Source organism: Odocoileus virginianus, chromosome 22, assembly GCF_023699985.2.
Source record: "Odocoileus virginianus isolate 20LAN1187 ecotype Illinois chromosome 22, Ovbor_1.2, whole genome shotgun sequence".
Lineage (NCBI taxonomy): Eukaryota > Metazoa > Chordata > Mammalia > Artiodactyla > Cervidae > Odocoileus > Odocoileus virginianus.
The window spans coordinates 32,081,152-32,108,245 of record NC_069695.1 but is presented as its reverse complement, the minus strand read 5'-3'; the positions used below and the strand labels follow the sequence as shown (position 1 = coordinate 32,108,245).

The window sequence follows — 27,094 nt, the reverse complement described above, 5'->3', positions numbered from 1 at the left end:
TTGAGAAATATGTATTGACTCATTGAAAATTTATCACTTAGATCTTTAAAATTCTCATCGCAAGAAAAAAATATGTAACTATGTGATGGATGTTAATTAATTAGCCTGGTGGTAATCATTTCACAATATATCCAAGTATCAAATCATTATGTGGTACACCTTAAACTCATACAGTGTTATATGCCAATAAAACTAGTTAGCAAAAAGCAAAAATTTTAACACCTAGTGGCAAATTGTGATATTTCTAAGTACATTTCATTCCAAATAAGATTTTTTAACCACATGTCTGACATTCTGAAGCATCAAGTGTAAAGAGATTTATATAAAATTTTTGTAAAGAAATCATATACTTTTGTAATCAGATGGTACCTTGCCTTGTAGCCCATGGAGTCAGTCAAATTAAGAAAACAAAATGTATTCAGTGGGCAGTTATCAAAACAGATGACAAAGGTCACTTGCTGTTAGAGCCAGTAGGCTTGTTAGAAATAACCCAGCACACTTCCTCATTCGGTGGGTGCGTGGTCAGAGGCCCTCGGACTTGGCCAGCCTGACACGGCAGCAGTAAATAGACCAGAGCACTCCCTGGGTTTCTGTTACCTGCTTTAAGCCGCAGGGGAAACAAAGCCCTGGAGAGGACTCATTTGGCCTGTTCTCCTCAGGTCCAGTGAGAGCCAGAGGGGCTTGTCTAGCAGTTTTCATTCTGGGTTCCTTTTTTTTTCTGGCGTAGCTCTGAAAGAGAGGAAGAAGGCAGGGGCCCAGGTCTCATTGTGTTTTCATCCGTTCCTTAGATGAAATAATGTCTACATTTTACAGTGGTTGTGGTAGATCGGCCTCTGGAGCATTTGTCATGCATCACCTTTTAAAGCTCCTGGGTTTTGAAGCAAGGGTTATGCTACATGGGCCTCAGCACTTTGGTAGGAATAACAATTTTGTGGGTTTATTACATCATAGTCTCCCAAAGTTTAAATCATTGTTGGCCACATTATCAGTTGTGAAGTATTCATTTGTAGTGTCTTCTGTGTTGTAGGTGCTGTATTAGATGCTAGAAATCAAAGGCAATTTGATCTCAATTAAAAGAGATTTACAGACATATGGCAAGGGGGTACATAGTTCTTATATACACAATACACTGGGATGATGTAACTACCACTGGATGCATTACTGAAGGGTACAGACATTTTTATTAGTCTGACAGTGAGTTGAGATCTTGTGATCATTTATAAGGATGTTGTCAAGAGTCACATGTTTTAGCTAAAAAAACTTTGTATTTAAAGGATAAAATTTAATGATACTGCATGTCTCTGAGGGTGTTTTAAAATTGATTCTTTATAAACTGATAAAAGTGATCCGTGGTTTCTTTTGTGACAAAGTGAGTCATTTTAGCATGAAAATAAAAAGTGAAAACATTCCTCCAGCCCTGCCGTTGACACGAGACTCCCCAAAGGGAGCCGTGTTAACAGTCTGTTTTGCAGAGAAGCCTGGAGAGCTTTAAACCTCTGTGACTTGGATGTGGATTTTAGAGTCAGAGTCTGTGGCTAAGAGAAGGGGCCCGGGCTTTAATGACAAGAATTAATAAATTATGTATAGTAAGAAAATGCTCTTATTTAAATTTATATGGCATTAAGAACTTACTTCGGGATTGTGTGTTAATATTTATCTTCTTTGGGATTATAATAAAATGGGCCTTTGGAACACAAAAAGGTGCTGGACTCCCAGGGACAAGCTTATTTATCTTCTATTTTCAGCTTCTACAAATGCACAGTATAGAGTAGATGCTTGGCTGGCATAGTTTGAGTCCCCATAAAAGGAGAAAAGTTTTGTTTTTTTTTTTTTAAACTAGAAATTTGATACATATATCTAGATATATACTTTTTAAAGGATTTTTTAAAAAGAACTTTATTGGACTTCCTGACACTTTTTTTGGAACTTCCCAGGTGACGCTAGTGGTAAAGAACCCACCTGCCAGTGCAGGAGATGAGGATTTGTTTGGGTTGGGAAGATCTACTGGAGAAGGAAATGGCAATCCACTCTTGTATTCTTGCCTGGAGGTGGGGCTGGTAGGCTACAGTCCATGGGGTCACAAAAAGACACAGGATTGAAGTGCCTTGGCACACACACTTATGTCATGTCTAGTATCTTTAAATCTTTTGGTATCTATGGATGAGATACAGGTGTGGCCTCCTAGACGGGTTTGTTTCTGTGGTTTTTGTCCTTGCATGTATTGGCATAAAAACTGCTAATGTCTGCTGAACCCCTCTTCCCTCTGTCTTGGAGGGCCTTCCTTACCAAACACTCTGCAGGCTTCCCTGGAGAAAGGCATGAGCTGGGGAGGACTTTGTTACTGGGACTTTCTCACTTTCTGATGGAATAGGTCTTAACCATTGTACCGTCACTGGGCCCTATTTGTCACGTTGAGGTTTTCTGGTAATACACTTACCTTCAAACCTGACTGACAACTTGCCAAATTCATGAGGAGTTTCCACGTCTTCATAAGGGGTTCTGGTCTGCAGGACCCTTCCAGCAGGTAGGCCTGAAGGTGGGGTGTGTGTCTTTGCTCCAGAGTGTCTTCCTGGCTCCCAGCCTGCATTTCCATCTACTCTGTGTGTGTGTGTGTGTGTGTGTGTGTGTGTGTGTGTGTGTGTGTGTGTGTTTTAAGAATGTCTTCAGTTTACTTTGTTATTTATTTATTGGTCACACCTGTGGCTTGCAGGATCTTTGTTCCCTTACCAGGGATTGAACCTGGGCCCTTGGCAGTGAAAGCAAGAAATCTTAACCACTGGATCACCAGGGAATTCCCTTCATCTATTGTATTTTGATGATGCATGAATGTTTATGTTAGGTCATGATATGGACCAGAGGTATTTAGGTTTCTTTGATTCTTCTCATGTGCTTCTTACTCAATTTCCAGGAGTCTGTGGTGAGAAGGTTTAACTTTTACAGTTCAGTAAGCCTGTGATTTTGACCCTCAGTCTTGTGCTTGCTGGTCGCTGGCAGGCAGACCTCCCTTTTAAGTCATATGTCTCTTTTCCCCTTTCCTAACTCTTCTTGCTGGCCAGTTCTTAGAAGAATGCCTTTTTCTTTAGAGCAGATTACTGCTCTACTGAGGACTGAAATAAAGTCTTCACATTTTCCAGAGTGGCTGCTGGAGCTTCATTTCCTGTGGGTACAGAGTTTGTGATCCAGAAGACAGACAGTGGTGTGATCAGCCGTGTCCGTTTCTCGTCTCTTACTCACTGCTTGCTGGTCTCATCCTCTTGCACCAGCTTCCTCTTGCCTAGCAGGAAGCAAGCCGGTCATGGTTCCCAGATTTGCATCTCGGAACTTCTCAGAACTTTGTTTCAGAGAGGGACCGAGATGTCATCTCTCCTGTTCTAAGTTAAAAAATTCCTAAGGCTCTTGATTGTTCCAGGTTGAGGGGCTGATTTCTAAAGCAGTCACTCAGCCGAAGTTCCTGGATATGCATATGGACTTGGGGTTGTTCTGAGCACTTTGTATGCTTATCTTTCTGAAATCTGAAAATAACAACACGAGGCGGGTGCAGAAGAGAAATTTTTCTTCTCTTGCTTTGTACCACCAAGCTAGTGCTTGTTGGCGCAGGATTTGAACTCAGTACTTGATTTTGGCACTCTAAACCAGTACCTCTGTGTTCCATAATTTGCTGACTCTAAAAATAATAGACCTAATGCAATAATAGTTCCAGGGTGCTCCAGAAACTACAGCCCACGGGTTGGGTATGACTAATTTAAGGCTTTTAATTGGGCTGTATTGCAGAAGTCAGTTGAGTGGGTAAATCTCAGTTTCTTAAGTGTGAGGCAGTGAGAAAACATTACTCCCACCGTCTGCTCTCTGTGGCTGCACATGCAGCGTGCTTGTGGCCATGTGGGTGTCCAGAGCACCCTGGGCTGCCTGAGAGTGGAGATGATCCCCCTGCAGCACTTTCTTTATATTAATATATACGTATTACTGTATTTTTTTTTTGGCCATGCTGGCTCTTCATTGCCACGTGGGCTTTCTCTAGTTGTGGCAAGCAGGGGCTGCTCTTCGTTGCGGTGCACGGGCTTCTCATTGTGGTGGCTCCTTTGGCCGGGGGTTAAGAGTCTCCCTGCCTGTGCAGGGGACGCCGGTTCGATGCCTGGTCGGGGAAGACCCCACATGCCACAGGGCAGTAAGCCCGTGCACCACAGCTGCTGAGCCCACGCTCTCGCACCCCTGCTGTCCTTTGACTCCCCCTCTGCATCTAGCTCGGCTGGGGGAGGGATGGGAGCAGGTGTTTTCTGCTGGCTGCAGATGAGTCTGCTGTGTGTGTACACGCATGGATCCGACCGCTCCTCTCCCAGACGCGTCCCAGGGTCCCCGGGGAAATCATGCTGAGAGGTCCCTTCTGGCAGCCGTGAAGGGTGAACCGGAGAGCAGTCCCGGCAGGTGTATTTTGCTTTTCCATCGTTCTTTCTAGATAATTACCTTTTAAGTGCTGCTGTGGATCTCAGAGTGTAGTCTTTACACAGTGACAGCGACATATTTCATACTAGGAGCAAAGCAAAAGGCAATTTTTTGGTCGTAACTTTTTTCTCTCTCTCTCTAAGATTATCCTGAAGGCAATAATTCAAGTGATTATCTCGTTCAAACAACAACATATCTTCCGGAAAACTTCACATATTCACCATACCTCCCCTGCCCAGAAAAACTGCCTTACATGCGTAAGTTTCATCTCGTTTTCACTTCAACTGTGTGCTTGTATTATAATAACATAATAAAATTCACATGGTTTGAGCACACCACACTCAGGTCATTATCAGGGTGCTCATGTTCATATCGTGTAGCATGTCATTATATTTGACTTTTGGGGGTGCAGAGCAATTTTTTGTAAGGGGGAGGAGGATTGAAAAACTGAAGAAAAGCTTTTCACTTGCCCAGAAATAACCTCTGTTGTGAGTTTCATGTGTATTCTTAAAATTACTCTTAGAGTGATTTTAATATCTTTTATATAGATAGAAAATTAGAATATTTCAAAGGCTTTAAGAATTTATATAAATGGTTTTAAAATTGCATTTTTTTCTCTAACTTGCTTTCTTAGTTATTTTTTGAGAACTGTCCATGTTGATACATAGAGATCTACTTATTGTCATTAACTATTGTACAGTATAAAAAAGTGAACTGTGTGTGTGTGCTCAGTCGTGTCTGACCCTTTGGACTGTAGCCCACCAGGCTCCTCTGTCCATGGGATTTTCCAGGCAAGAATACTAGAGTGGGTGGCCATGTCCTCCTCCAGTGGATCTTCCCGACCCCGGGATCAAACCTGCAGCTCCTGTGTTTCCTGCATTGCAGGTGGATTATTTACCACCGGGCCATTGGGGAAGCCCACTGTATAGTTTATTTTTGAATAAATGTATGATATTTCATTTGCCTTTCTCTCTGATGAAAATTTAGTTTGTTTCTAATATTTTACTATCACAAAGCAGTGCTGTAAGGACATCAGGCATTTCTTTGTGCCTGGAAGCGTAATTGCTGGGCTGACTGGCGAGGTTGCACTCCACAGCAGCTATACGCGTTAATATCCCCAGGAGCAAACCACGAATGCATCCCTCTGATACTGATGGACTTTTGAGATTTTTGCCTTTCTTTTTTTTTTTTTTGAAATAATTATACATTTATTATATGATTACAATGAATATAGTTACATAAATTTCCCATGGGGTCCTATTGAATTACATAGAATTTTTTTAACTGAAGCACTAAAAACATCAGAATAGAACGATGGCTGTTTTATATACATAAATTCTGCTGAAGAAAACACTTTTATTTGTTTTTTGTTTTTTTTAGATTTTAAGATTTTTGCCTTTTTTAAAATTTTTATTTTTGCCTTTCTTATGGATAAAACACTTTTTGCTACTATGGTAAATTTAAAAAGGTATCTTGTCTAAATTACTTTTCTTTATTACTAGCGGCCTTGAGTGACTCTTCCTGTGTTTGTGAATAGTTCTGAATTTTCTCTCCTGTGACTCAGTCACTGCTTTATTGGTTCCTTATTGTTTAGTTAGATTTTTGTATGGATCAGTGGGAGTTCTTTGTGTATATTCTAGCGGTGTCCTACTGTCTGCTATTTGTATTGTAATTGGCTCCTCTTTTCATTTTGTCTATGGAGTCAATTTATTTTAAAATTCTGTTTCTAAGTGTATCAATCACATTAAGGCTTTCACTTTTCTTGGTCTCAAGAAAGCTTTCCTTGTTACCCAAAAGCCATACAAATACTCTCTTATTTACTTCTAATAATTTTGTTTTATATTTTTGTGTATAATATTTTAAATATGTCTTTTTCTCAAAATTATGAAGATAATACATTATCATTTAAAAAAAAAAAAGCTCTATAATCACTCAGAAGCCACAGAGCTGTTAGTTGCAATTTTCCATTGTCTGTCTGCATGCAACCCCCCCATGACTTTAAGCATACTTCATACATATAAGTTAGTATCGTGATCTCTATATAGTTAAAATTTAAATAAACATTATTTTGAACAATTTGAACAATATAAATAATCATTATTTTGAATTGCTTATTTTTAATGTCCTAAGTAAGTGTGTTTTTTATGTCTTTATATAACTTTTCTTTATTGAGGAAGTTGGCCTGTCTTCAGTGTATTTTTGATAGATACTATATAACTATAAAAGTAAGATTCACCTTTTATTATCATCTAAGGCCATGGTTCTCACACTTTAGGGTGCATTAGAATCTCTGGACCATCTTGTAAACTGCATATTTCTGTGCCCAGCCCTCAGCATTTTGGTCGGTAGATGTGGAGTGGGGTCTGAGAAGTTTCATTTCTAGCAAGCTCCCAGGTCACATTGATGTTGGTGACCCTTGGGCCACAGACCCACTGATCTGGAATCGACCTTGGCTGCGCTGTAGCCTGGGGAGCTTTTATAATTCTTGGGCCCAACCGCTGAGTTTCTGATTTTTATTAACTGGATGTGGGACCTCTGTTTTTTTAATTAATTTATTTATCTTTGGCTGTGTTGGGTTTTTGTCGCTGTGAGGGCTTTTCTCTGGTTGCGGTGAGCAGGAGCTGTTCTAGCTGCAGTGCTTGGGCTTCTCACTGCAGAGCGCAGGCTCTGGGGTGCTGCGTGTGCGCTCAGTAGCTGGGGCTCCTGGGCTCCAGAGCGCAGGCCCTGGGGTGCTGCGTGTGCACTCAGTAGCTGGGGCTCCTGGGCTCCAGAGCGCAGGCCCTGGGGTGCTGCGTGTACATTCCGTTGCTGGGGCTCCTGGGCTCCAGAGCACAGGCCCTGGGGTGCTGCGTGTGCGCTCAGTCGCTGAGGCTCCTGGGCTCCAGAGCGCAGGCTCTGGGGTGCTGCGTGTGCGCTCAGTCGCTGGGGCTCCTGGGCTCCAGAGCGCAGGCTCAGTCGTTGCAGCACACGGGTTTAGTTGCCTTCGACATGCAGGGTCTTCCTGGACCAGGGATCAAACTGGTGTCTCATGCACTGGCAAGTGGATCCTTTATGCTGAGCCATCAGGGAAGCCTGGGGCCTCAGCGTTGGTTTTTTTTCTTAAATCTCAGTTGATTCTAGTATTGTAACCTCCTTTACTGTCCCGTAACAGGGACTGAAGCTGTGGTTTTTGTCCCTGTATATTGTCCACTTTGTCATTGCAGTTTAGGCCTTCTAAAAATGAATGTTTCTGTCTGTGCGGTGCTGAAACTACTGGGTGATGCTCTGTTGAAATATTGATTACAATAATTTCATTTTCATAATTTGCATATTCAGGAGTTGAGAAGTTTTAGGAAGTCTTTCTGTTCTTGGTTTAGCTGCCACTTTCTTAATTAGTGCTTTGTGGGTGCTAATTGAAGTCCTATTTTGGAGCGCCTGCCGGCCAGGCCATCCTGTCCCCCGTCCTCTCCCCTCCCCTTCCCCCAGCCCCATAACTCGTGAACGCTCCTGTCACTGGCTTGAAAGATGGTGTCACGGCTGCAGCTCCCTGCCTTTCTCGGAATGTCTTGGTGCTCCTGCTGGTTCCCTCTGCTTCCATCAGTCTTGCATTCTTTTGCAGAGGAGGATTCACGTCAATTTGTCCAGCCACCTTTTCACAGAAGGACTCCTCAGGGCTCTGCTGGCTTTGGGTCCAGCTCCAATCCCTTGTCCAGTTAGCTGTGGCCAGCATGATGGGACGTTTGATAGAAGATACGGTCACATGCAGAAACTCTTGAGGAGGGGGCCACGGGCACAGCCACCACACATTGAGGCTTCTGCCAAGAGGGCTGGCGTGAGCCACCCCGGAGACCCCCTTACGAGCCATGTGACCACTGCACAGCTGAGCCTCAGTTTGCCTGTCTGTAAAATCTGGAATCATGTCAACTTTGTGAGGCTAAAGAGAAGCACAGCACCTGAAGCTTGGCTATTGTAATTTGCTATTCCCTCTCCGTTTCCTCATTTCTTTGAGTGATGGAGTGAGAAACCTAGGAGAAATGTGTATAGTGAAGGCATTTATTTTTACTTACCTATGCATCCTTAAATTTTTTTTTAATTAGCAGAATTTTTTCCCATCAATGACAGAAAAGCATAATAAAATACCTAATTATAAATAGCTTGTCATAATGTCACACAAAGTGATTGAATCCCATACCTCCCCAAATAATAGTTAAGGCAAGGCTGTGTAAAAAGATGAGCTACTTAGATGAAAACCATTCAGGTAGGAATGATACTGAATTTCCCTGTAATCACTGAAAATAAGGTTAGAGCTTAAAATTGGTGTTTGATTATCTGGCTGTCTTTTCTGATTTTTACTGGTGCTTGATTACCATAAGATAAAGAGTGAACTTCTCCAGTTGGAATTCACGTACAGTTGACTGCATGGGTTTCAGCATTTATTTCACATTCAGTCAATTACATTATAAAATCTATTTTAGATGTTATTTATATAATATGAGTGAATACTTCTTCATTGTTAGGGTTTATAGATTCTCCAGAGGGCAAATCCACTTTCAGCTTTATTAAATTTGCGGGAGACTCTCCATGCTAACCTGGAGAGGGAAATGGCAACACACTCCAGTGTTCTTGCCTGGAGAATTCCATGGAAAGAAGGGAGCCTGGCAGGCTCTAGTCCATGGGGTCGCATAGAGTCAGACACGACTGAGCGCCTGAGCAAGCACTCTGTACTAATAATATTCACTTTATCTGGAGCTGTAAAATAATGTTTAATATGGATGTTTTGATTTTTCTGTGTGAGGTTAGTGATGGAAAATGTCAGCTGTGCACTCTGCATTAAAATGAAGAGACTTAGCTGTAGATTTCCTGTCATTCAATTTCTATTCAAAGAGAGTGCCTCTGTAGTGACCCCTTAATGCATTTTGTCCGTAGCATTTTTGGAATAGTTGCCTTTGTGGTTTAACGTTGATAGTTTCTATGGTTGCTAGCCTTAGGACCACAACAAAAGCCACAAGCACTTTTTGAGATGAGTTTAAATAGTTCAGATGAAAAACCAGCCGAGAGGGAAAAGATAAGCAAGTAAACTTCAGACAAGCTCCAGTAACGCTTACGGTAACAAACCGTGGTGCCTGTGTTTATCGTAGACAAAAGCCACGGGAGCCGCCTGCAGAGTCGTGAGCCGCCTGCAGCAGGGCCTCCGTTGTCCAGCGGGGCTGGTGGGGAGAAACATGGCTGAAGACGTGCCTGCCAGCTGAGCAGGCGACACGCCCAGAGAAGGGGTTCTTTCTGTAAGGAGAGACTTCAGAGAGAGGCGGCACGCTGCACGTGGGTCTCGCGGGGTGGTTTAGTAGTTAGCTGAGGGGGCAGTTTGCGGGCACAGGAGGCTGTGTATCCTGAGAGCGGGGAGTGGTCGGCTGTGACTGGGCTGGGTGTGTAGTGGGGCATGTGAGAGGGGAGGCTGCCCGGCAAGGTGTAGTGGTGGTAGTAGTGTCAGGCGCTCAGTCGTGTCTGACTGTTCGCGGCCCCATGGGCTGTAGCCCTCCAGGCTCCTCTGTCCATAGAATTCTCCAGGCAAGAATACTGGAGTGGGTAGCCATTCCCTTCTCCAGGGGATCTTCCCCACCCAGGGTCCTCTGCATTGCAGGCAGATTCTTTACTGTCTGAGCCACCGTGTAAAGGCCTCAGCAGTCCGAGGGCTGCCTGGGTCCCGTGAATCACGGGGCATCCACGAGGTGGACGTCGGGGAAGCAGAGCCCTGAGCGTGTGTGCAGAGGGTTGACCTCCAGCCAGGAGTGCATCTCTAAGTATGTGGGGTTTTCCAAGAGTCCAGGGACAGAAAAGGGTAAAACAAAGCAGAAAACAGTACTTTGGGAAATGTAACCTTTACCTGCTTTCAGTCGATACATGGTGGGACTAGGATGGGACTTTGGAAAGATGCTTCTGATGAGCAGCTGAGAGTGAATAAGAGTGGGGAAGAGCCACACAGAGCTCCTCGCATGGCCTGGAGGAGCAGCGGGGGTACGTGCTGGGCGGTGGTGCTGAAGAGAAGAGAGATGCTTTTGGTCCGATATGGTGACCAACTTGAGGGATCAGGGTCGATTTCCAGGTTTTGACTCAGTGGTGGTTAACTGAAAGGCGAATTGCAGGAGAAACCACACACTTGAAGAATGGGGAAGTGAATGAGTTCGGTGTTGGGCTTGTTCTGTTGAAAGCTCAGGAGACTTTGTTTGGGGTCTGAATTTTTTCGGAGATATCTGGGCTGGAGGTGGAAGTAAGTGAGCCTGGACGAAGGCTGCATATGAGTGGACCCTTGGAGAACATCAGAGCCTGAGGGTCAGCAAAGAAGGAAAAGAAGCCAGGGACAGTGGCAGTGGGAGGGGGGCGGTCAGGGGACGTGTCCCGAAGGACAAGGAGAGGGCTCCGCCTTGTCCCATGCCTCGGAGCAGTAGAGGGAGGGTCTGTGAGAGGCTGTTGAACTGGGCACATCTCACACTCACGGGACCACTGTCAGCATGATTTCAGTGGGGTGGTGACGTGAGAAGCCAGGTATCCTGTCCTGAGAATGCCAGGTATCCTGACCCAGAAGTGTGTAAAAACTAGTTGGTTTGAAACAAGTTCAGGACTTCCCTGGCAGTCCAGTAGTTAGGACTCAGTGCTTCCATGCAGCGGGGTGTAAGTTCAACCCCTGGTCAGGGAACTAAGATCCTTGCATGTCTCCGGTCACGACCAAAAAGAGCGAAGCAAACAAAGCAAAGCAGTTTTGTGGGAAGGGGAAGGAGACTGGGGGGAAGGAGTCTGTGGATGAGGTGGTTTAAGGGAAGACGATTTAGGAAGAGATGGACTTAAGTGAGTTTTAAGCGCCGCGGGGGAGGACACTGTGGACAGACTGAGATGTGGAGTGCAGGGAGAAGGGAGGTGTCCAGGGAGCCTGGATCCTGGAGAAAGTGACAGGAGACAGAGTGTGCTCCTGTGGAAGGACTAGGAGGGAGGTAGCAGGGAGGGAGGTAGCAGGGACACTGCCTCCTGCAAGCAGGAGTGAGACCCACTTGGAGATGAGGGGAGAAACGTGGAGGGGACTCAGCCCTGTTGCTTCTATGTTCCCAGCAGAGCAGAGACCGCATGCATATGGGGGGCGGGCATGAAGGACTGGGCAGCTTGGACCGTGAGAAGTAAATATTTAAAAAGTAGTTGTAGGGAAATGCAAAGTGGAGTCAATAAATCATACATTAAAAGGTGCTGAACTTACCTGTTAACCAAGAGAGCCCTCCCCCCCACAGGGGTGGTCAGAAGCTACAGATAATGTGACTCTTGTTTCTGTTGGAAGATTATTCTGTTTAAGGCAGTCTATTGGATACTGTCACCTCAATGATGAGTTTAATCTGTGTGCTTACTTGATTTTCTAGGGGGAAGAATTTGAGTGGTATTTCTTGGGTGACGAATTTGAGCATGGAAAATTGTTGATCAGGTGTGGCACGTCAGGAAGGGAGGGAAAATAACAGTATCTGTGAGTGTCTGGGTGTGTCTTAGTCTGTTCGGGCTGCTAAAACCAAAATACCATAGACTGGGTGGCTTAAACAACAGATATTATTTCTCAAAGTTTTGGTGGGTGGACATCTGAGTTCAGGGTGTCAGCAGGTTTGATACCTGGTGAGAGCCCGATTGCGGGTTCATCGATGGCTGTCTTCTTGCTTGTTATCATGTGGTGGAAGGGCCGAGGGGTCTCTCTGGGCTCTCTTCTATAAGGGCACTAATCCCATTCACGAGGACCTCATCCTCATGATGTAATCACTCCCCAAAGGCCCTGCCTCCTAGTTCCATCACATTTGGGGTTAGGATTTTGCCATGTGAATTTGAGGACAGGGGGACCACAAACATTCAGCCCATTTCTCTCAGGTGTGCCACGATTGGGTGAAACTCATGGAGCTGTGTTGCTCCAAGTGTGGTCCAGAGATGATCAGTGTGTGCCAGAAGCAGTGAGGAGGAGGGTTAAAAATGCAGGCCTCTAAGCCAGCAGTCCCCAACCTTTTTGGCACCAGGGGCCAGTTTTGTGGAAGACAGTCTTTCCATGGAATGGTGGGGGGATGGTTTCAGCATGATTCAGGTGCGTTACATTTATTGTGCACTTATTTCCATTATTATATCTGCTCCACCTCAGATCATCAGGCATCAGATCCCAGAGTGTATGAAGTTGGGGACCCCTGCTCTAAGCCAAAGCCCAGAGCCATAAAGAAAGGTTTATGGGTTGCCAATCACAGGATGTAACTTGATTTGGTTTAAGAGGAAAGGGAATCCATAAAGAGGTATCAGGCAGCCCCGGAAAACCTGGGTGGCTGTGGAGTTCCGTTCAGAGGCTGAGCAGCCAGAGAAAGGCCCAGGCCACTCTGGGAAGCATCTTCTGCCCCCACTTAGCTGGGATCACAGTTCCTACCAGCCCTGCGCAGGTCTGGGGACCAGAGGTACCACTCCAGGGGCCCTTGACACCAGAAGCTTCTGCCGTCACTGTGATGTCTGTTTCAGCATCACCATTAGGTGCATCTCATCTTGACTTGACTGCTTCTCTCTGCTGGGAGGTTGGGGGAGAGGTCCTAGCTTCTTCTGGGAGGCAAGAAATCAACAGTGGGCAGTTGCACAAGCCCTGAAATGTGTGGCAGTGAAGCTGGATGCCCACAAACGCGACCCACTTACTGACACAGGAGCTCTGAGGATGGGCCTGAGACCCTCATTCTCAACAGGCAGGCCTGGTGATCTTTAGCCACTCCACCAAAATTAGCAACTGCTTTTCTAGGAGACTGGGGAGACAGAAAAAGTGGGGAGACAGCAGAGAGAACTTAAAGCCAGGACTGGCTGCCTTTCAGCTCTGACGCTGCCAGTCATTCTAGGTGACAGTGGGGCTCAGGGTGTGAATTCAGAGCTGGGTATTACCAGGAGGATGTCCAGGGAAGGAAGTGAATGTCAGTGAATGTGGCTCCTTTTTGGAAGGTAGTTTGGCTAAAAGCCAGAAACTTCAAAGGAGGTAAATTTATGAAAAAAAGAAAGTAATGATTTTTTTATGAAGTGTAGGTATGAATCTGTGGTGTACCTTCTTATTTGCCTCACCCCAACCTTGTGGATCTCAGACAGTAAGCAATGAGCACGGTTTGAGAAGAATAGTGTTTCACTTAAGATGAAGAGTAGGGGTGATGTTCTCGAAAAGACATTGCAGTACAGTATATGGGAAACTTCTCGGCCAGTGTAGGAAATGTGGGTTTAATCCCTGGGTCGGGAGTATCCCCTGGAGGAAGAAATGGCTCCCCACTCCAGTGTTCTTGCCTGGGAAAGCCCATGGACAGAGGAGTCTGGGGGACTGCCGTCCACGGGGTCTCAGAGTCGGACATGACTGAGGGGCTGACATTTCCTATTCTGTTCTCCGTAGTGATTATACCAGTTTACCTTCCCACCAGTAGTGTCGGAGGGTGGAACACTTTCTTGAGTGAAACCTGGAGGGGACACCCGGTATGTAAGGAGATGAGAGTAGCCTTGGTGGGTACCGTGGGAGGAAGGACTTGGGGTCCCGACCACAGGCTCCCCTCTCAGGTTCTTTCCCCCGAGGGTAGTTTGGAAACCGTGTCACCACTCGCTCACCTGCGCTGTGCTTCTTCCTGGCCACTCTCTATTATATGTCCCTTTTCCTTTTTTTCTATGCACAGAAATGAGTATCTTTCTGATACCATGTGTTGAGTAGCTGGGGCTGGTGTATGAAGTTAATAAGAGGCATGTTATGACCTGTTTGAATAAAGGGTGGTTGGCAGGGAGCTCCCTCAGCATCTGAGCTTCTGCTCTGGGGAAGTGGCACCCACACGATTGTTGTGATTCAAGGTGCCATTTCAGTACACCTCACACGGGCAGAAGAGTCACAAGGTTTATTACTCATGGATGCCAGAAACTGGCAGGGGCACGGAGAGCTGGTGGAAGGGTGGTCTGCCATCCCAGGAGGTAGAGAGCAGGTGCCAGGGATCTGTTGCTTAAAAGGTCGTTGGGGCAGAGGTCACTGAGTCTTCTTGGCCTTAGTTCTAAGTGGTTGTTATTAAAGGGGCCTCTGGAAAAGCAAAGTGGGAGCTTTTTGGCAGGAATCCCAAACTCAACCCCTTATCTGAACGTCCAGACTCAGGATGTGAGCAGGGTTATCACACCGTGAAATGCTGAGGCAGCAGCTCAGGAAAACAAAGGTTGTTTTTCTCATCACAGTTGATCCCGTGATGCCTCAGCATTATTAATCTTCAGGGCAGATCACAGACACTGTGTGGATGATGGAGATTTAAAGGCCGTTGGCAGGGTGTTGGTCACCCAGCACACGAAACATTTGAGCAAAGCAGAAATGTCATCAGCAGTATCAATAGACAAATGCCAATTTGCAGTCCCACCTGTAGCCACCCTCTCCATTATTGGGGTCCAGCCAAAGAAATAAAGCCCTTGGGTAACGTTAGGGTAGGTATTTATTTAAAAACTCAGGCAGACTGTGGAATACTAGTACCTGTTGGGCCATCTTTTGAACATTTGTCTGAAGTTTGTGTGGAATTACTGACACACACACAGGGGGGTGCCCCTTGCAGCGCGCACACACCTTCTTCCCGGGCCAGTGAGTACGCCGTTTGTGCTGAAGACTCGCTGCCGCCGCTGCCACCTGATGGCTGGGCTTTGCGCCGTGTGCTCGGCCGGGGCGGCTCCCAGGTTGGATTTTCTGTAATGACGTGTTGTTTTGTGCCCAGAGCAGTGGCTCCTTGAGTCACCTCAGTCCCACTGAGGGAGGTAGCTGACCTACTCCCAGTGTAATGGCATGAATGTCTCAGGCTGTGAGGAATTGGGGGTTTCTGTTCAGTGATGTGGGTGTTTCCAGGGAGACTGAAGGGCCTTGGTGTGAAAATGGGTGCAGGGAAGTGGAGGGAAGGAGAAGTCAGGGGTCCTCCCCACATGGCTGTACTGTGAGACCCAAGATGGTGGGGATTATACTCCTTGGGATCAGGTCTGGGTCCTAGGACTCCATGAGTGTGGTCAGGGCATCCATACCTGTGCCAGGAAAGGGTCGGGGTAGATGGCCACCACCAGGAGGTTGTTAAGAAGGATGGTTTCAGTAGTGACATCTGTTGTCCTACTTGTTATGCCTCGTAACAGGGAGCCGTTCACTTCTGTTTGGAGCGGTTCCAGAGAAGCAAAGCACTTTGGCCTCCAGTGTCAATGAGAACATCCCACTGGATAATTAGAGAACAGGTGATCATCCCCCAGAGGAAGGGACAAGTTCAGGGACCTGCAGGGTCCCTAGGGCAGGGTCTTGGCAGCTGTCACTCTCAGAGATCAGGCGTGGGATCCTAGGTTCTGCTTCTGGGGGGTAGCACCGCAAGAGGTGACAGCAGCATCCTCCGGGATGGGACCAGCATCTCCTGAAGAGCACCTGGACAGAGGCATCTGACTTGAGCTCAGCTGTCCCGAGGTTAAGTCACCAGGGACCCCGACCTCCTGAGCTGCAGCACGGAGCCTGTCACTCATCTCATGAGGAAGGCCGAGCTTCTTTCTTCTGTCTCTATAGGCTTGGAAGGGTCTTTTTCTCCGTAAATAGAGCTCAGAATCAGTTCCAAAGACTTCTGAGAGCCAATAGGTACCCTTCTTCCTCTCCCTTTGAATGAATTTTCCTAAAAAACAAAACTCTTGCATTTCTATCATGCTATAGCTAGGTGTCTCCGTTCCTCACTCACACTGGCCATCGCTGGACATTTTGGTATATGCTGCACGGTAACGAGGAACGCCTGGGGCAGAGGTCGCCTCTTCCCCAACTCCTATGCTGCCGCCTCCCATTCCAGGGCGTCCCAATCGACCGCCGAGGGGTCGGGACCCACCTCCACCAGTGCAGCATTAGTAGACACATTTGGGAAAGCTCCAGGCACTGAGAATGTAGCCTTCACAACTTGGTATGTGCATACGCCACCAGTAATGCCCAGACCATGAGGATCTTATAAGCTTCCAGTAGGTTTTTTTTTTTTTTTTTAATATTTATTTATTTGACTGTGCCAGGTGTTAGTTGCAGCATGTGGGATCTAGTTCCCTGACCAGGGATTGAACCCGGATTCTCTACATTGGGAGTGTGGAGTCTTAGCCCCTCGACCGCCAGGGAAGTCCCTCTAATGGTTTTTTCACCTCCTCTGGGGGCTTGGGAGGAGCTGGTACCCAGGGCTTGGGGCCCTGCTTTCAGCAACACATGATGCACTTGCTTCCTGGGTGCCATGAAGGCACTGGTAGAGCTGCCCCCCCTCAAGGGTTAGAGCAGCTCTCCAAGCTCAGCATCCAGTCCTGACCCAGCACAGGGGTCCCCGCGGCTGGCCTCCCCCTCTGGGTCCAGGGTGCTCTCCTTGGCTCCTAGAGCCTCAGAGCCCGTGCCTCCGCCACTGCCCAGGAGAGAGAGAGGCAGAGGCCTTACCATCCAGCGCCCAGACCTCCACAGGTGGTTGTAGCCGATCACCTCCACACCCGACGCCAGGTGGGGTCTCATGCAAGAGTAGGGGGATGCAGAGGTGCTTCAGCCTGGGGGCTGCTGGCCGGCTCTGCGGGGGAATCTGACCCGGCACAGCACCAGCGGCTCGGCAGGGGTGGGGGGGCCTTCTCTGCCAAGCCTGGCAGCAGTGACACACGGCAACCCAGAGCTCCGGAGCTGACCTCCGGCCAGCAGTGGTTCCTTCCCCGAGAGACTGAACATCCTGGAGGAGGAAGTTAGCCGTTTGCAGCTCCTAGGCATCTAGGAGTATGGGGCCCCAACCGTACCCACCATCCCATCCTCCTTTTCAGGTGTATTGAGCAGCTGGAGCTGGTGTATTAAGAACATGCAGATGATGACCTGGTGAATGAGGGGGCACCTGCCACCCATAGTGGTTGGCAGGTGGCTCCCTTAGCATCCGAGCTCCCACTTGGGGGAAGTGGAGCCCGGGGGTCATTTCGATGGAAGGTGCAGTTTCAGTATACCACAAGTCTCTCAAGATTTTCTCATGGCTTCCAGAGGGGACCAGGGCCCAGGGAACCGGGAGAGGGTGGGGGAGGACTACCTTCCATCCCAGGTCACCAGCCAGCAGATGGAGAGCAGGACAATACACACCTCAGGAAGCTTCGCCAGGAAAAGCAGAGAAGGCACTTCAGTGATGGACATCCTGCACTCAAGTTCTTATTTCAATGTCCAGACTCCGGGTGTGAGCAGGGTTATCACACTGTGAAACGCATAGGCAGCAACTCAGAGAAATGGTATTGTTTTCAAAGAAACAGAAGTTGGTTTTTCTCGTCAACCCACCCCACGGCAACCTCCACTAATTAGTGTTCATTTTTCCTTCTCTTTCTGATCACACTCTTGCTATTCCCAGTGGTGAGTCATCTGTCCTGGAGCCTGTCCCCCACCCCTTCATACCCACCCCCCAGTAGTGAGGATGCTGTTACTCCTGGCATGACAGCCTCATGCCACTGGGTCATGTTTAGCCTTCAGCCAATAAGATGTTAATATTAAGATTCCAGAGCAAAGAGCAATAAGCACATAGAAAAGATGCAGAGGGTCTCTGAAGACTGTGAATGGGGGGCTGCTGGGGGGGGAGGAAGGTGAACTTCGGGTGCCTCAGCCATCAGAGATTAAGTGATGGGCACTGCAGCCCCCTCCTCCACTGGGGAGAGAGAGATAAGGCCCAACTCTTAATTTGCTGGCACATGCGTGTTCAAAATGAAAATTAAACTACAAATGATGCCGGAGCAAACTGCTGACAATAATGATGATTGCAGCTGTTGAAGCTATAAAGCTGGGCAAAAGGCAAAAAAATTGGTTTAACAGTGCATAAAGAATACCAACTTCGGTTCCCTATATGAACTGCTTACTTAGTCTAATTACTATCATTTGCGGAATCATGCATACCAAGAAATGCATCAGATTTACTTGTGTGAATTTTATCTGATTACAGTTATAGATTCTGTCAGCTGAGTCTTGATAGTCTATGCTCATATCAACAGATGGATCTTACGTTTGATCTGTCCTTTCTCTGCAAGTTCATAGGTTAGGTAAACCTGACCTTTCTAAGATTAGCTACTTTGCATATCTTGTCACAGTAAAGGGTGGATATTTGGTTATAAAAGACAGCACACGTTAGAGGAACAGACACGAGAAGATTTTTTCCTAGCTTACTCTATGTAGGAAAGCCATTTGCATTTTGAAATACTTCTCTCTAGCATGCCTGCCAGTGCAGGAGATGCAAGAAATGCTGGTTCAGTCCCTGGGTGGGGAAGATTCCCTGGAGTAGGAAATAGCAACCCACTCCAGTATCTTGCCTGGAAAATCCTGTGGACAGAGGAGTCTGGAGGACTGTAGTCCACGGGGTCGCATAGAGTCAGACACGACTGGGAATGCACACAAAAATGAAACAAGTAATGCCTCAGTGCTTAATGGTAGTGACTGTGTTCCTGTCTAGTTAGGTTGAGGAGGGAGATGGGAAGATGGGCGGCTGTGAAATCTTATAGAATAGAAAGTAGCAGGAGGAAAGGAAAGGGGCTCTCTCAAAGAGCGACTGAGTGTTTTTCAGTTGTCCCTCGGTATCTGAGGGGCATTGGATCAAGGGTCAAGATATGAGGATGCTCAAGTACTTCGCTTATTCTGTCGGCCCTCTGTATGTAGGCTCTGCATTCACAGATCTCAGCCAACTTCATGGATACAGAGGGCTGGCGGGCTGCATGTGTGGAGTCATGGGCACTGAGCTCGGACACCTGGAAGTAGGAAGCCTCGATATCTGTTTGTGTGTGTTTTATGAGATGAGGCGGTGAAAGAAGTTAGTCGTTAGTCCTTAGTTCTTGTTTGTTTGGTTTTTTAAGTTTATTTTTTGTAACATTTTGTTTTATATTGTGGTATAGCTGATTAACAGTGTTGTGATAATTTCAGGCGAACAGCAAAGGGACTCAGCCATTCATGCATGGTTGCCAGGGGAAGGATGGAGGGAAAGGACAGTTAGGGAGTTTGGGATGGACATGTGCACACTGCTGTATTTAAAATGGATAACCAGCAAGGACCTACCGTATAGCACAGGGAACTCTGTTCAGTATTATGTGGCAGCTTGGATGGGAGGGAAGTTTGGGGAAGAATAGATACATGTATACATCCTTACTTCTCGGTTGGTTTTGATTGAGTTAATGGAAATGGTTTTCCATGCAAGAGTCATTCCTGTTTCCATAATATATGTTAGAAAAACTGTTAGTAAAAACAGCTCCAAGAATATTATATGTTTGTTAATTTGGAGAGAGAGTGCAAGGAACATCTTAGAAGTTTATAGTGTTTACTTTGCATGTCAAGGTGATGCATGGTAGGTGCTCAGAATAAATTTGTTGAATTGTGTTTGCAGATTCTCTCTTAAGAAATGTCAGTAAACTGGATGGTAGTAGTAACAGCTACATTTCCTGACTGTACCTTTGTGCCCAGCATCTAATGGATGTGACCACAGTGGGAGGCACGTCTCTTCTTAGAAATAAGGAAACTGAGGCACAGAGAAGTTAGGTAATTTCCCTAAGACACAGAAGCTAGGATTCAGCTCCCAAACTAACTGTGTAATTAACTTATATACAGGGCATTCATGTCTTCTATGTTGATTATGTTGAAACTAAAAGTGGTTTTTTAATAGTTGATTAAATTGAAATGATAAGCTACACTGTCATGACTGCAAACATTTACTAAAGAATATTATAATATTCATCATATTACTCAAAAGTAAAAAGCTTAGGTGCTTTGTTTTTCTTTGGCTCATGTGCCAAAGATAGTAGGGTAACCATATAATTTATCATCCAAAGTAACACTGAAAGGTGGTGTTAGCAATTATATGGTGAAAACAAGACCAATGGTACTACGCCAGCAAATACGTTATGCCAACACGCTACTAATTGTTGTCTGACTTCATGTTAAAGCAGTTCTTCACATTTTTGACCTTCTAGGGGGATTCCTCAATGTCAATGTAAGTGAAGTCAGTTTTGATGAAATTCATCAGCTCTTCTCCAAGGATTTAGATATTGAGCCAGGAGGTCACTGGAGGCCTAAAGACTGTAAACCCAGGTGGAAGGTAAGGTCCATTTTTTCATAAATCACGTGACTGTTACTATGTATTCGAGAAAAGTGTTTTCAATTCAGAATATATAGTGAAATCTCTTTGTCTTGATAAATTAAGACAATTTTGTGTTTAATGTTAAGTATTCACAGTTCACATGTGGGTTAATTGTGCTACCTGAGAAGATGCACTGCACCTGTGCTTACACACATGCCAGGCTGCTGGGTTCAGTCTCTCAGAGCCTGGTGATTCGTTCCTCACTTGAGACTGGCCTGGGAAACAAATGTTTTTCTGTCCTGCTTGGAAGAGAGGCAGTGATTTCTCTGCCTCCCTCTGCTCCTCCTGACAGCTACTGACACCTGCGGCATCCCCCACCGAGGCCTGGAGCCGCTGGTTTCCAGTTGGGCCTAGCAGTGGGGTTCCTGAGTCCCAGGATTCCAAAGAGGCTGCTAGGCGGTCACTGCAGGACACAAAAACAACTTTGGGCCGTTTTTCACCTCTATTTCAGAAAGCAGAGTGTAAGCTTTTCATCTTTTTGATGTGTCAGAATCCTACTTTTAATGTTTTGTTTGAAAAACTGTAAGGGAGTTGGCATGCCCCTGCTGCTTAAAAAAAAAAAGAAAGAAAATCGTGGTTTAAGTCAGAGTTGCTCTCAACACTGTGAAACTGGTTAATAAGTGCATGCCCATGTAATGTTATGTTTGAATAGGAAGTAGCATTTATGCAATTCAAGTGAAAACTGCATATGATTAAATCAGATGTATGATTAAATCGGATGTTATATCCTGAAGGGCTGTGATGTAGCCTTAATCTGGGAACATTTTTCAGTTCTTCTTTTAAATATTAGTATTTTGTTAAAATATTTCTCCTTTGGTACCAAAAAGCAATAATCACTCCTGGGAAGGAGAATTGTATGCTGTTAAGCTTTTGATGAAAGCTGTCTGACTTAACTGGCCTTGAATCCTTTGTATTTGGGGATGCTGGGGATCTGTATTATTTATGTTGGCATCCCTAATGTAGACACCAGTCTCTTGTGTAAGGTAAGCACTAAACCAGCTTTGCTGAGTTGAGTTTATGAGACAGATAAATGCCTTGTTATAATTTATGAAATCATTTTTTCCCCTCAAAAAAAGTTGTAAAACTGCTGAAATGGATTCCAGTACAAATGTTGGCAATACATTCTGTTTTACAGTTGCCTTATGCTGTTTTGCAGATCAGGTTCAGATAATAAATTAATTTCATGATCGATTTTATCATTTTTGTATATAAAATATGGCCCAATTTACATAATAACTACTTTTTAAAATGTCCTGGGCAAAATAAATTGTTTTTCTTATTTGGGTGATGAGTATGTATGTTGAATGCTAATGGAAAAAGTGTCCTCAATCACAGAGGCTGTGGGAAAGCATGGAGGTTGATCCTCAGATGTGTTAATACACGTAATATATACCCCTCAGGTGTGCGTTGTGTGGTATCACAGGATGACCTGGGGTCAGAAAAATTGAGTATTTTGTGCTTTCTCTAGTGGTCTATATCAGATGTTGCATTTTAAAGTGCTTTAGTGTTTGTTTTCTTCTCTTTCTCCGGAAGAGAGCTATGTACCCCACACAGGTAGCTCCTGTTTACAGATTTTAGTAGACTGTTAACTCCAGTGGATGGGTAGGTGACACTGTTGAAAGTGGAGTTTCAGGAGCCAGCTAATTCAGGGTTCTAAAAATCAGCTTATTTTTATTCAAGAACTGTATGGTACTATTGCTCTTATTAGGGTTGTATCTGGTCTCAGCTTCTGAGCTATGCAGCTCAAGGTATGGGAGGGGATTTGGAGATAGCCCAGAGATGACTTGTACTTGCCACGTTTAATCAGATAACCTTCCTCCTGACCCAACCCCCTGTTGACATTCTGATAGTGTCCCATTTTAATCTTGGAACTGAGGTGAGAGAGAAGACTCAACTAGATTCATGTGAAACATCTGCTGCCAAGTTGATTCTTAATATATGAGGTTTTTTTTTTTTTAAGAAAACTAAGTTGTTGTTAAAAAAAAAAACAACTCAGTTTGTTGATGGCCAGTTAATTGGAACCGAGATTTGCTAAAACTAGTGATTTCAGCAATTCCTAGGTATTCTGAACACCACAGGTCCCCATTGAAGGTTTAGCACAGGACAGATGCCTTATAGAGGAAGGTGGTTTCTAAAAGGGAGGTTGAAAGAGGAGGAAGGTAATGCTTTTCAGATCATTAAAGTGCTTACCTATGATGTTACCTGTGTTCCATTCAGGGTCCAGGTGGAGGCCCGAACCACTCTGGTCTAAAACCTGAAGGCTTTAAAGAAGCAGGCAGCTGCTTGTTGGGCTTATCTGGTCAGAGGCCTAGAATTGTGTTTCTAGTCCGAGGTTCCTCGAAGATGGGTCTTGACACCTGTTCCAGAGCTCCCTGGGGTGTTTGGTCGAGATGAAAATTGTTGAGCTCCTTCCTCAGACATTCCGAGGGAAGGCTTCTCAGCTTCTTCTCTGTTCTGTCTTAGTGGGTCGCAGACAGCTGGTGCTCCCTTCAGGTAGGCAAATCGGAAGCTGAGTCATTTAGGGACCCTGTAGCGGGAGGTGTGCTTAAAGTCTGAAAGCAGAACAAAATCTTGGTGGGGACAATGTATGTAGTCAACATTTTTCTTACTAATCTCTTCATGGTGAGTGTAAGAGAAAATGAGCAGGGAAGAAAAATAGGTGCATAAATTCAGTTAGTTTAGTGACTTTAAAGAGGTGTGGAGAGATTGACGAAGATGACTTATTTTTCTGAAGATAATGATCAGATGTTCTCCATCTCCAGTGGAGATGCATCAACAGAAAAGTGGCTCCAGAACAAATTAAGGGCACATGTAAGGAAGAATCTTCTGAAACAAAGGCTATCAAACCTTGAAATAAATTACTGCCGCATACTGAGAGCTTGTTTTTCTAGAAAGTAAGCTGTAAACTATTGAGAGTCATTCCAAGCCACAGGAAGGGACATACCAAATGAATCTTTAGATGCTGTTTAGCTTTGTTTTAATAAAAACTTCAGGCATATTCAAAATCTTTAACATCTGCCTCATTAAAATGTGGGCATGTATTTGTTACAAAAATGTCAGTCTAACTTTGAACTTGCCATGACAGTGGGGCATTTTTTTTCTCTTATAAACTCTCAGTTTCCACATAAGATTAAGAAAGGAAAAAACTCAGTATTTTAAATGTTCTGTTGGAGAAATTACTGTGTTAGGGGCCATGACTACCTTTGTCTGTTCTTACGTTCAATTGATAACTCGGCCTAATTGTACTTAATTAATACGAACTGTCTTTAATTTGACTCTACACTTTTAAAATAGCTTCTTTCCTTAAATGTAGGACTTCCCTGTAACTCAGATGGTGAAGAATTTGCCTGCAACACAGGAGACCCGGGTTCGATCCCTGGGTTTGAAAGGTCTTCTGGAGAAGGGAATGGCAACCCACTCCAGTATTCTTGCCTGGAGAATTCCTCCTCCTGGACAGAGGAGCCTGGCAGGCTACAGTCTGTGGGGTCACAAAGAGTCAGACACGACCGAGTGACTAACACCACTACTGCTGCCTTAATGATCTGTTCAGTTCAGTGTGTCTGACTCTGCGACCTCATGGACTGCAGCCATATCTGTAATTTACCTTAACTGCTTTTATAGCCCATTTATATCATAGGCTACCAACTTGTGCCAAATTCAAAACCAAGAAGGGCAAGCTCAAGCCTAATTTGCTAGAAACCTGGTCTCCTGCATTACAGGCAGATTCTTTACCGTCTGAGCCACCAGAGAAGCCCAGGAAGTGTCCACACTGATACATATCAGATCAGGTCAGCGGCAGAGCTCAGTACTCAGCCATCCACTTCCTTTTTCTCCTTTTGCCTTTCACAACAGTTTCTTGTCCTGAGACGAAACCTAGGGGCTCCTGAGCTGCTCTGTGAGTTGTGTAGATTTGGGAATTCTGTAAATATGTTAGCAGTTGATCCTGAGGCCCATCAGCAGGTCCTCGCTCAGTACAGAGCACCCAGCACCAGCAGTGACCACTGTGTGTGGAACGGAAGGGACCCCCTAGCTCTGGGTTCCGAGTTGCTCTAGCAGCCTTGTGGTCCTTAGGCTGATAAGCCAAGAGATTCCTTAGGGAGCAAACCAAAGGAGAATGGGGCCCAAAGTGTGGCTGGCAGATATGCCAGAACCTCTTTAGTTCCTGCCATGTACCAAGCCTGGCACAGTGTGGACATGAAAATGTCAGCCTCCAGCAGACATAGGTCTCTTTCTTTTTCCACTGTCTTTGTCATCATTCTTTGTCATCATTCAGGTAAAATTAGTGGTGGAGTTTTTAGTTCAGATGTCTTCAATTTTCTGAAACCATCTTTTGTTCTCTTTTAAAATAAAACTATTTTAATAATCTGAAATTTTCTCTCATGTATGATCCTGGTAATGTAAAATACACAGGTAAACATTACTGTTTTCTATGACTCTAATGTTATGTCCTGATTCTGCAAGTAAGATTAGATCCTAAACCTATGCTCTGTCAATTATTTGCATCTGTTCATTCATTAGTAAAATGTGTTTGGTATAGTTGAAGTTTTAATAAATCCCAGATTTTCTCTTTAACCAGTTTATTAGGCTTTATTAAAAACCCAGAATATAGAATGACACATAAGCATTGTTATTAGACATATTTTGACTCATACTCTTTGAAAATCTCATGATTTTGGAATTTTTTATTTGTTTAGCATCCTTTTATTGAACTCTAGTTGATTTGCAATATCTTATGCCTTTTTGTTAAATGAAAAATATTAGTATAATTATCAAACTTCATTTATTTCCATGCTATGTCTTTTAATACTATCTCTAGGCCAGATAAGCCATATTAGATACTAGATGTTCAAGTGGAATCTCTTCTAAATTCAACTTGAAATCCATAAAGTTCTATTTATGATCTAATAAAAAACCTAGAATTAGTCTTGACACATCCGTCTCATTCACTCCTTACATATCCAATCCATGAACAAATCCTGGTACTTTGCCTCTTAAATGTTTCAAAAATCCATGTGCTACTATCCTTCTTGTCCTTCTCAAGCTACCGTTACCTCTTGTCTTGACTTTGCATTTATTTTCTAACCAGCTCCCTGAGTCCGCTTTTGGTTTTCTCCAGTCTGCTCTCTCCAATAGTGTTTGCTGTCACCAAAGGTGGTTATATCTCTCCTTTCAAATCTTCCCATGACTTCTGTGGTTTTCATGGGATAAAGACCACTGTCCTTAGGACGTCCCGGTTATACCACCGCAGGTTCACAGGAGCGTAAGTGGTACAGAAGCAGGGGCCATATTTGTTTCTGTTCACTGTTGGATCTCTGGTGAGAAAATGCATAAGTAGAGGATTTCAAGGGTCGGTTTCTATTTTTTACCTCTAGGGCTTGCTGCTGTATATATTTATATATGTGACTGTTTTGTTTTAAAGGTGGCAGTCCTCATTCCTTTCCGCAATCGCCATGAACATCTTCCAATTTTTTTCTTGCATCTGATCCCGATGCTCCAAAAACAGCGGCTGGAATTTGCCTTTTATGTCATTGAACAGGTGAGGCTAGTTTTCAAAATGGTAACTAGGTATACTAGAACTTAATAAACTCTTAGATATTGTGTGATTAAGGTGTTTAGTATCTTGGTTTTATATTTGGGTACAGTTCCATTTTGGATTGAACCTGTTAATTGTGTATACCACATTTGGTTAATCCATTATATCAGTTGATATGCTCCTATCATTTTTAATAATCTAATGTTTTACCTATTAAAGTGAAATACACATGTAATTATTCTTCATGCTACCAGCTCGTTTTTTTCTCTGTAAATATTTTTGTCTTGGGATTCAATGTATACAGTTTCTTTTGGTACTAAACCTTTTGGAAATATTCTCTCTACATCTGTGTTTTTCTCCTTTGTCATCACTTAGTTTTGTGCTTAAGGTTTACTTCCTTGGTCTTTCCCTCATCTCACTTCCCAAACACTAGAGCCTTGGTGAATTTTATCACTGATTTCTATATACTGTTTCTAAAATGGTGCATTTTGTTCATGTTTTGAATACATTGTAATTTGGATAGTTTCAGTTTTAACATTGTTGACCTCATTTTATCCTGATTGTTCCTCCTTTTTACTAAATCTGACTAAAAGCATATTTCCTTATTTTATCAGTAGACAGAAAGTGACCTAGTTTATATTAGATGCTTCTGATTTTTTGTTTTTGAAATATTAGAAAATATCCAAATTCTCTTCCTAAGATTGTTCCATTTAGTGTTTTTTTCCCCAGCTCCTTTATGGTTGATTCTCCATCTTTTTTTATTCTATTTTTTCACTCTTAGCTTTTTTGCCTACATTTCCCACCCTGGAAATACTTGGTATTTAATATAACTTAAACTTGGTCTGTATGTAAATCACCCTTTTAAGGTCTGTTTCCTGTTCATATGATAATGTATTAATATATAGTGCATATGTGCTTTTTAATGCAACCATGTATATTATGAAAATTAGCTTTTTTAACCTGATAGTAAATTAAAAATTTTAGCCACTTACATGGTACCCAAGGGACTTCCCAGGTG

General features: G+C 44.4%; 1 protein-coding gene and 1 long non-coding RNA gene across 2 annotated transcripts in view; one reads left to right on the top strand and one right to left on the bottom strand.

The window, feature by feature from the left end:
• The window catches only part of B4GALT6 (beta-1,4-galactosyltransferase 6), a 68,115-nt gene that overhangs the window by 25,702 nt on the left and 15,319 nt on the right, over positions 1 to 27,094 (top strand). The window contains exons 3-5 of the mRNA XM_020902016.2: positions 4,584 to 4,697; positions 20,377 to 20,501; positions 25,963 to 26,079. Coding sequence (XP_020757675.2) covers positions 4,584 to 4,697; positions 20,377 to 20,501; positions 25,963 to 26,079 — 356 coding nt within the window. The remainder of the gene's footprint in view (positions 1 to 4,583; positions 4,698 to 20,376; positions 20,502 to 25,962; positions 26,080 to 27,094) is intronic.
• On the bottom strand, positions 16,458 to 23,031 carry LOC139030390 (uncharacterized). The gene is made up of 3 exons (XR_011482755.1): positions 22,734 to 23,031; positions 17,528 to 17,636; positions 16,458 to 17,135 (listed from the first exon to the last, which is right to left on the bottom strand). It is a non-coding gene; the product is annotated as an uncharacterized lncRNA (long non-coding RNA).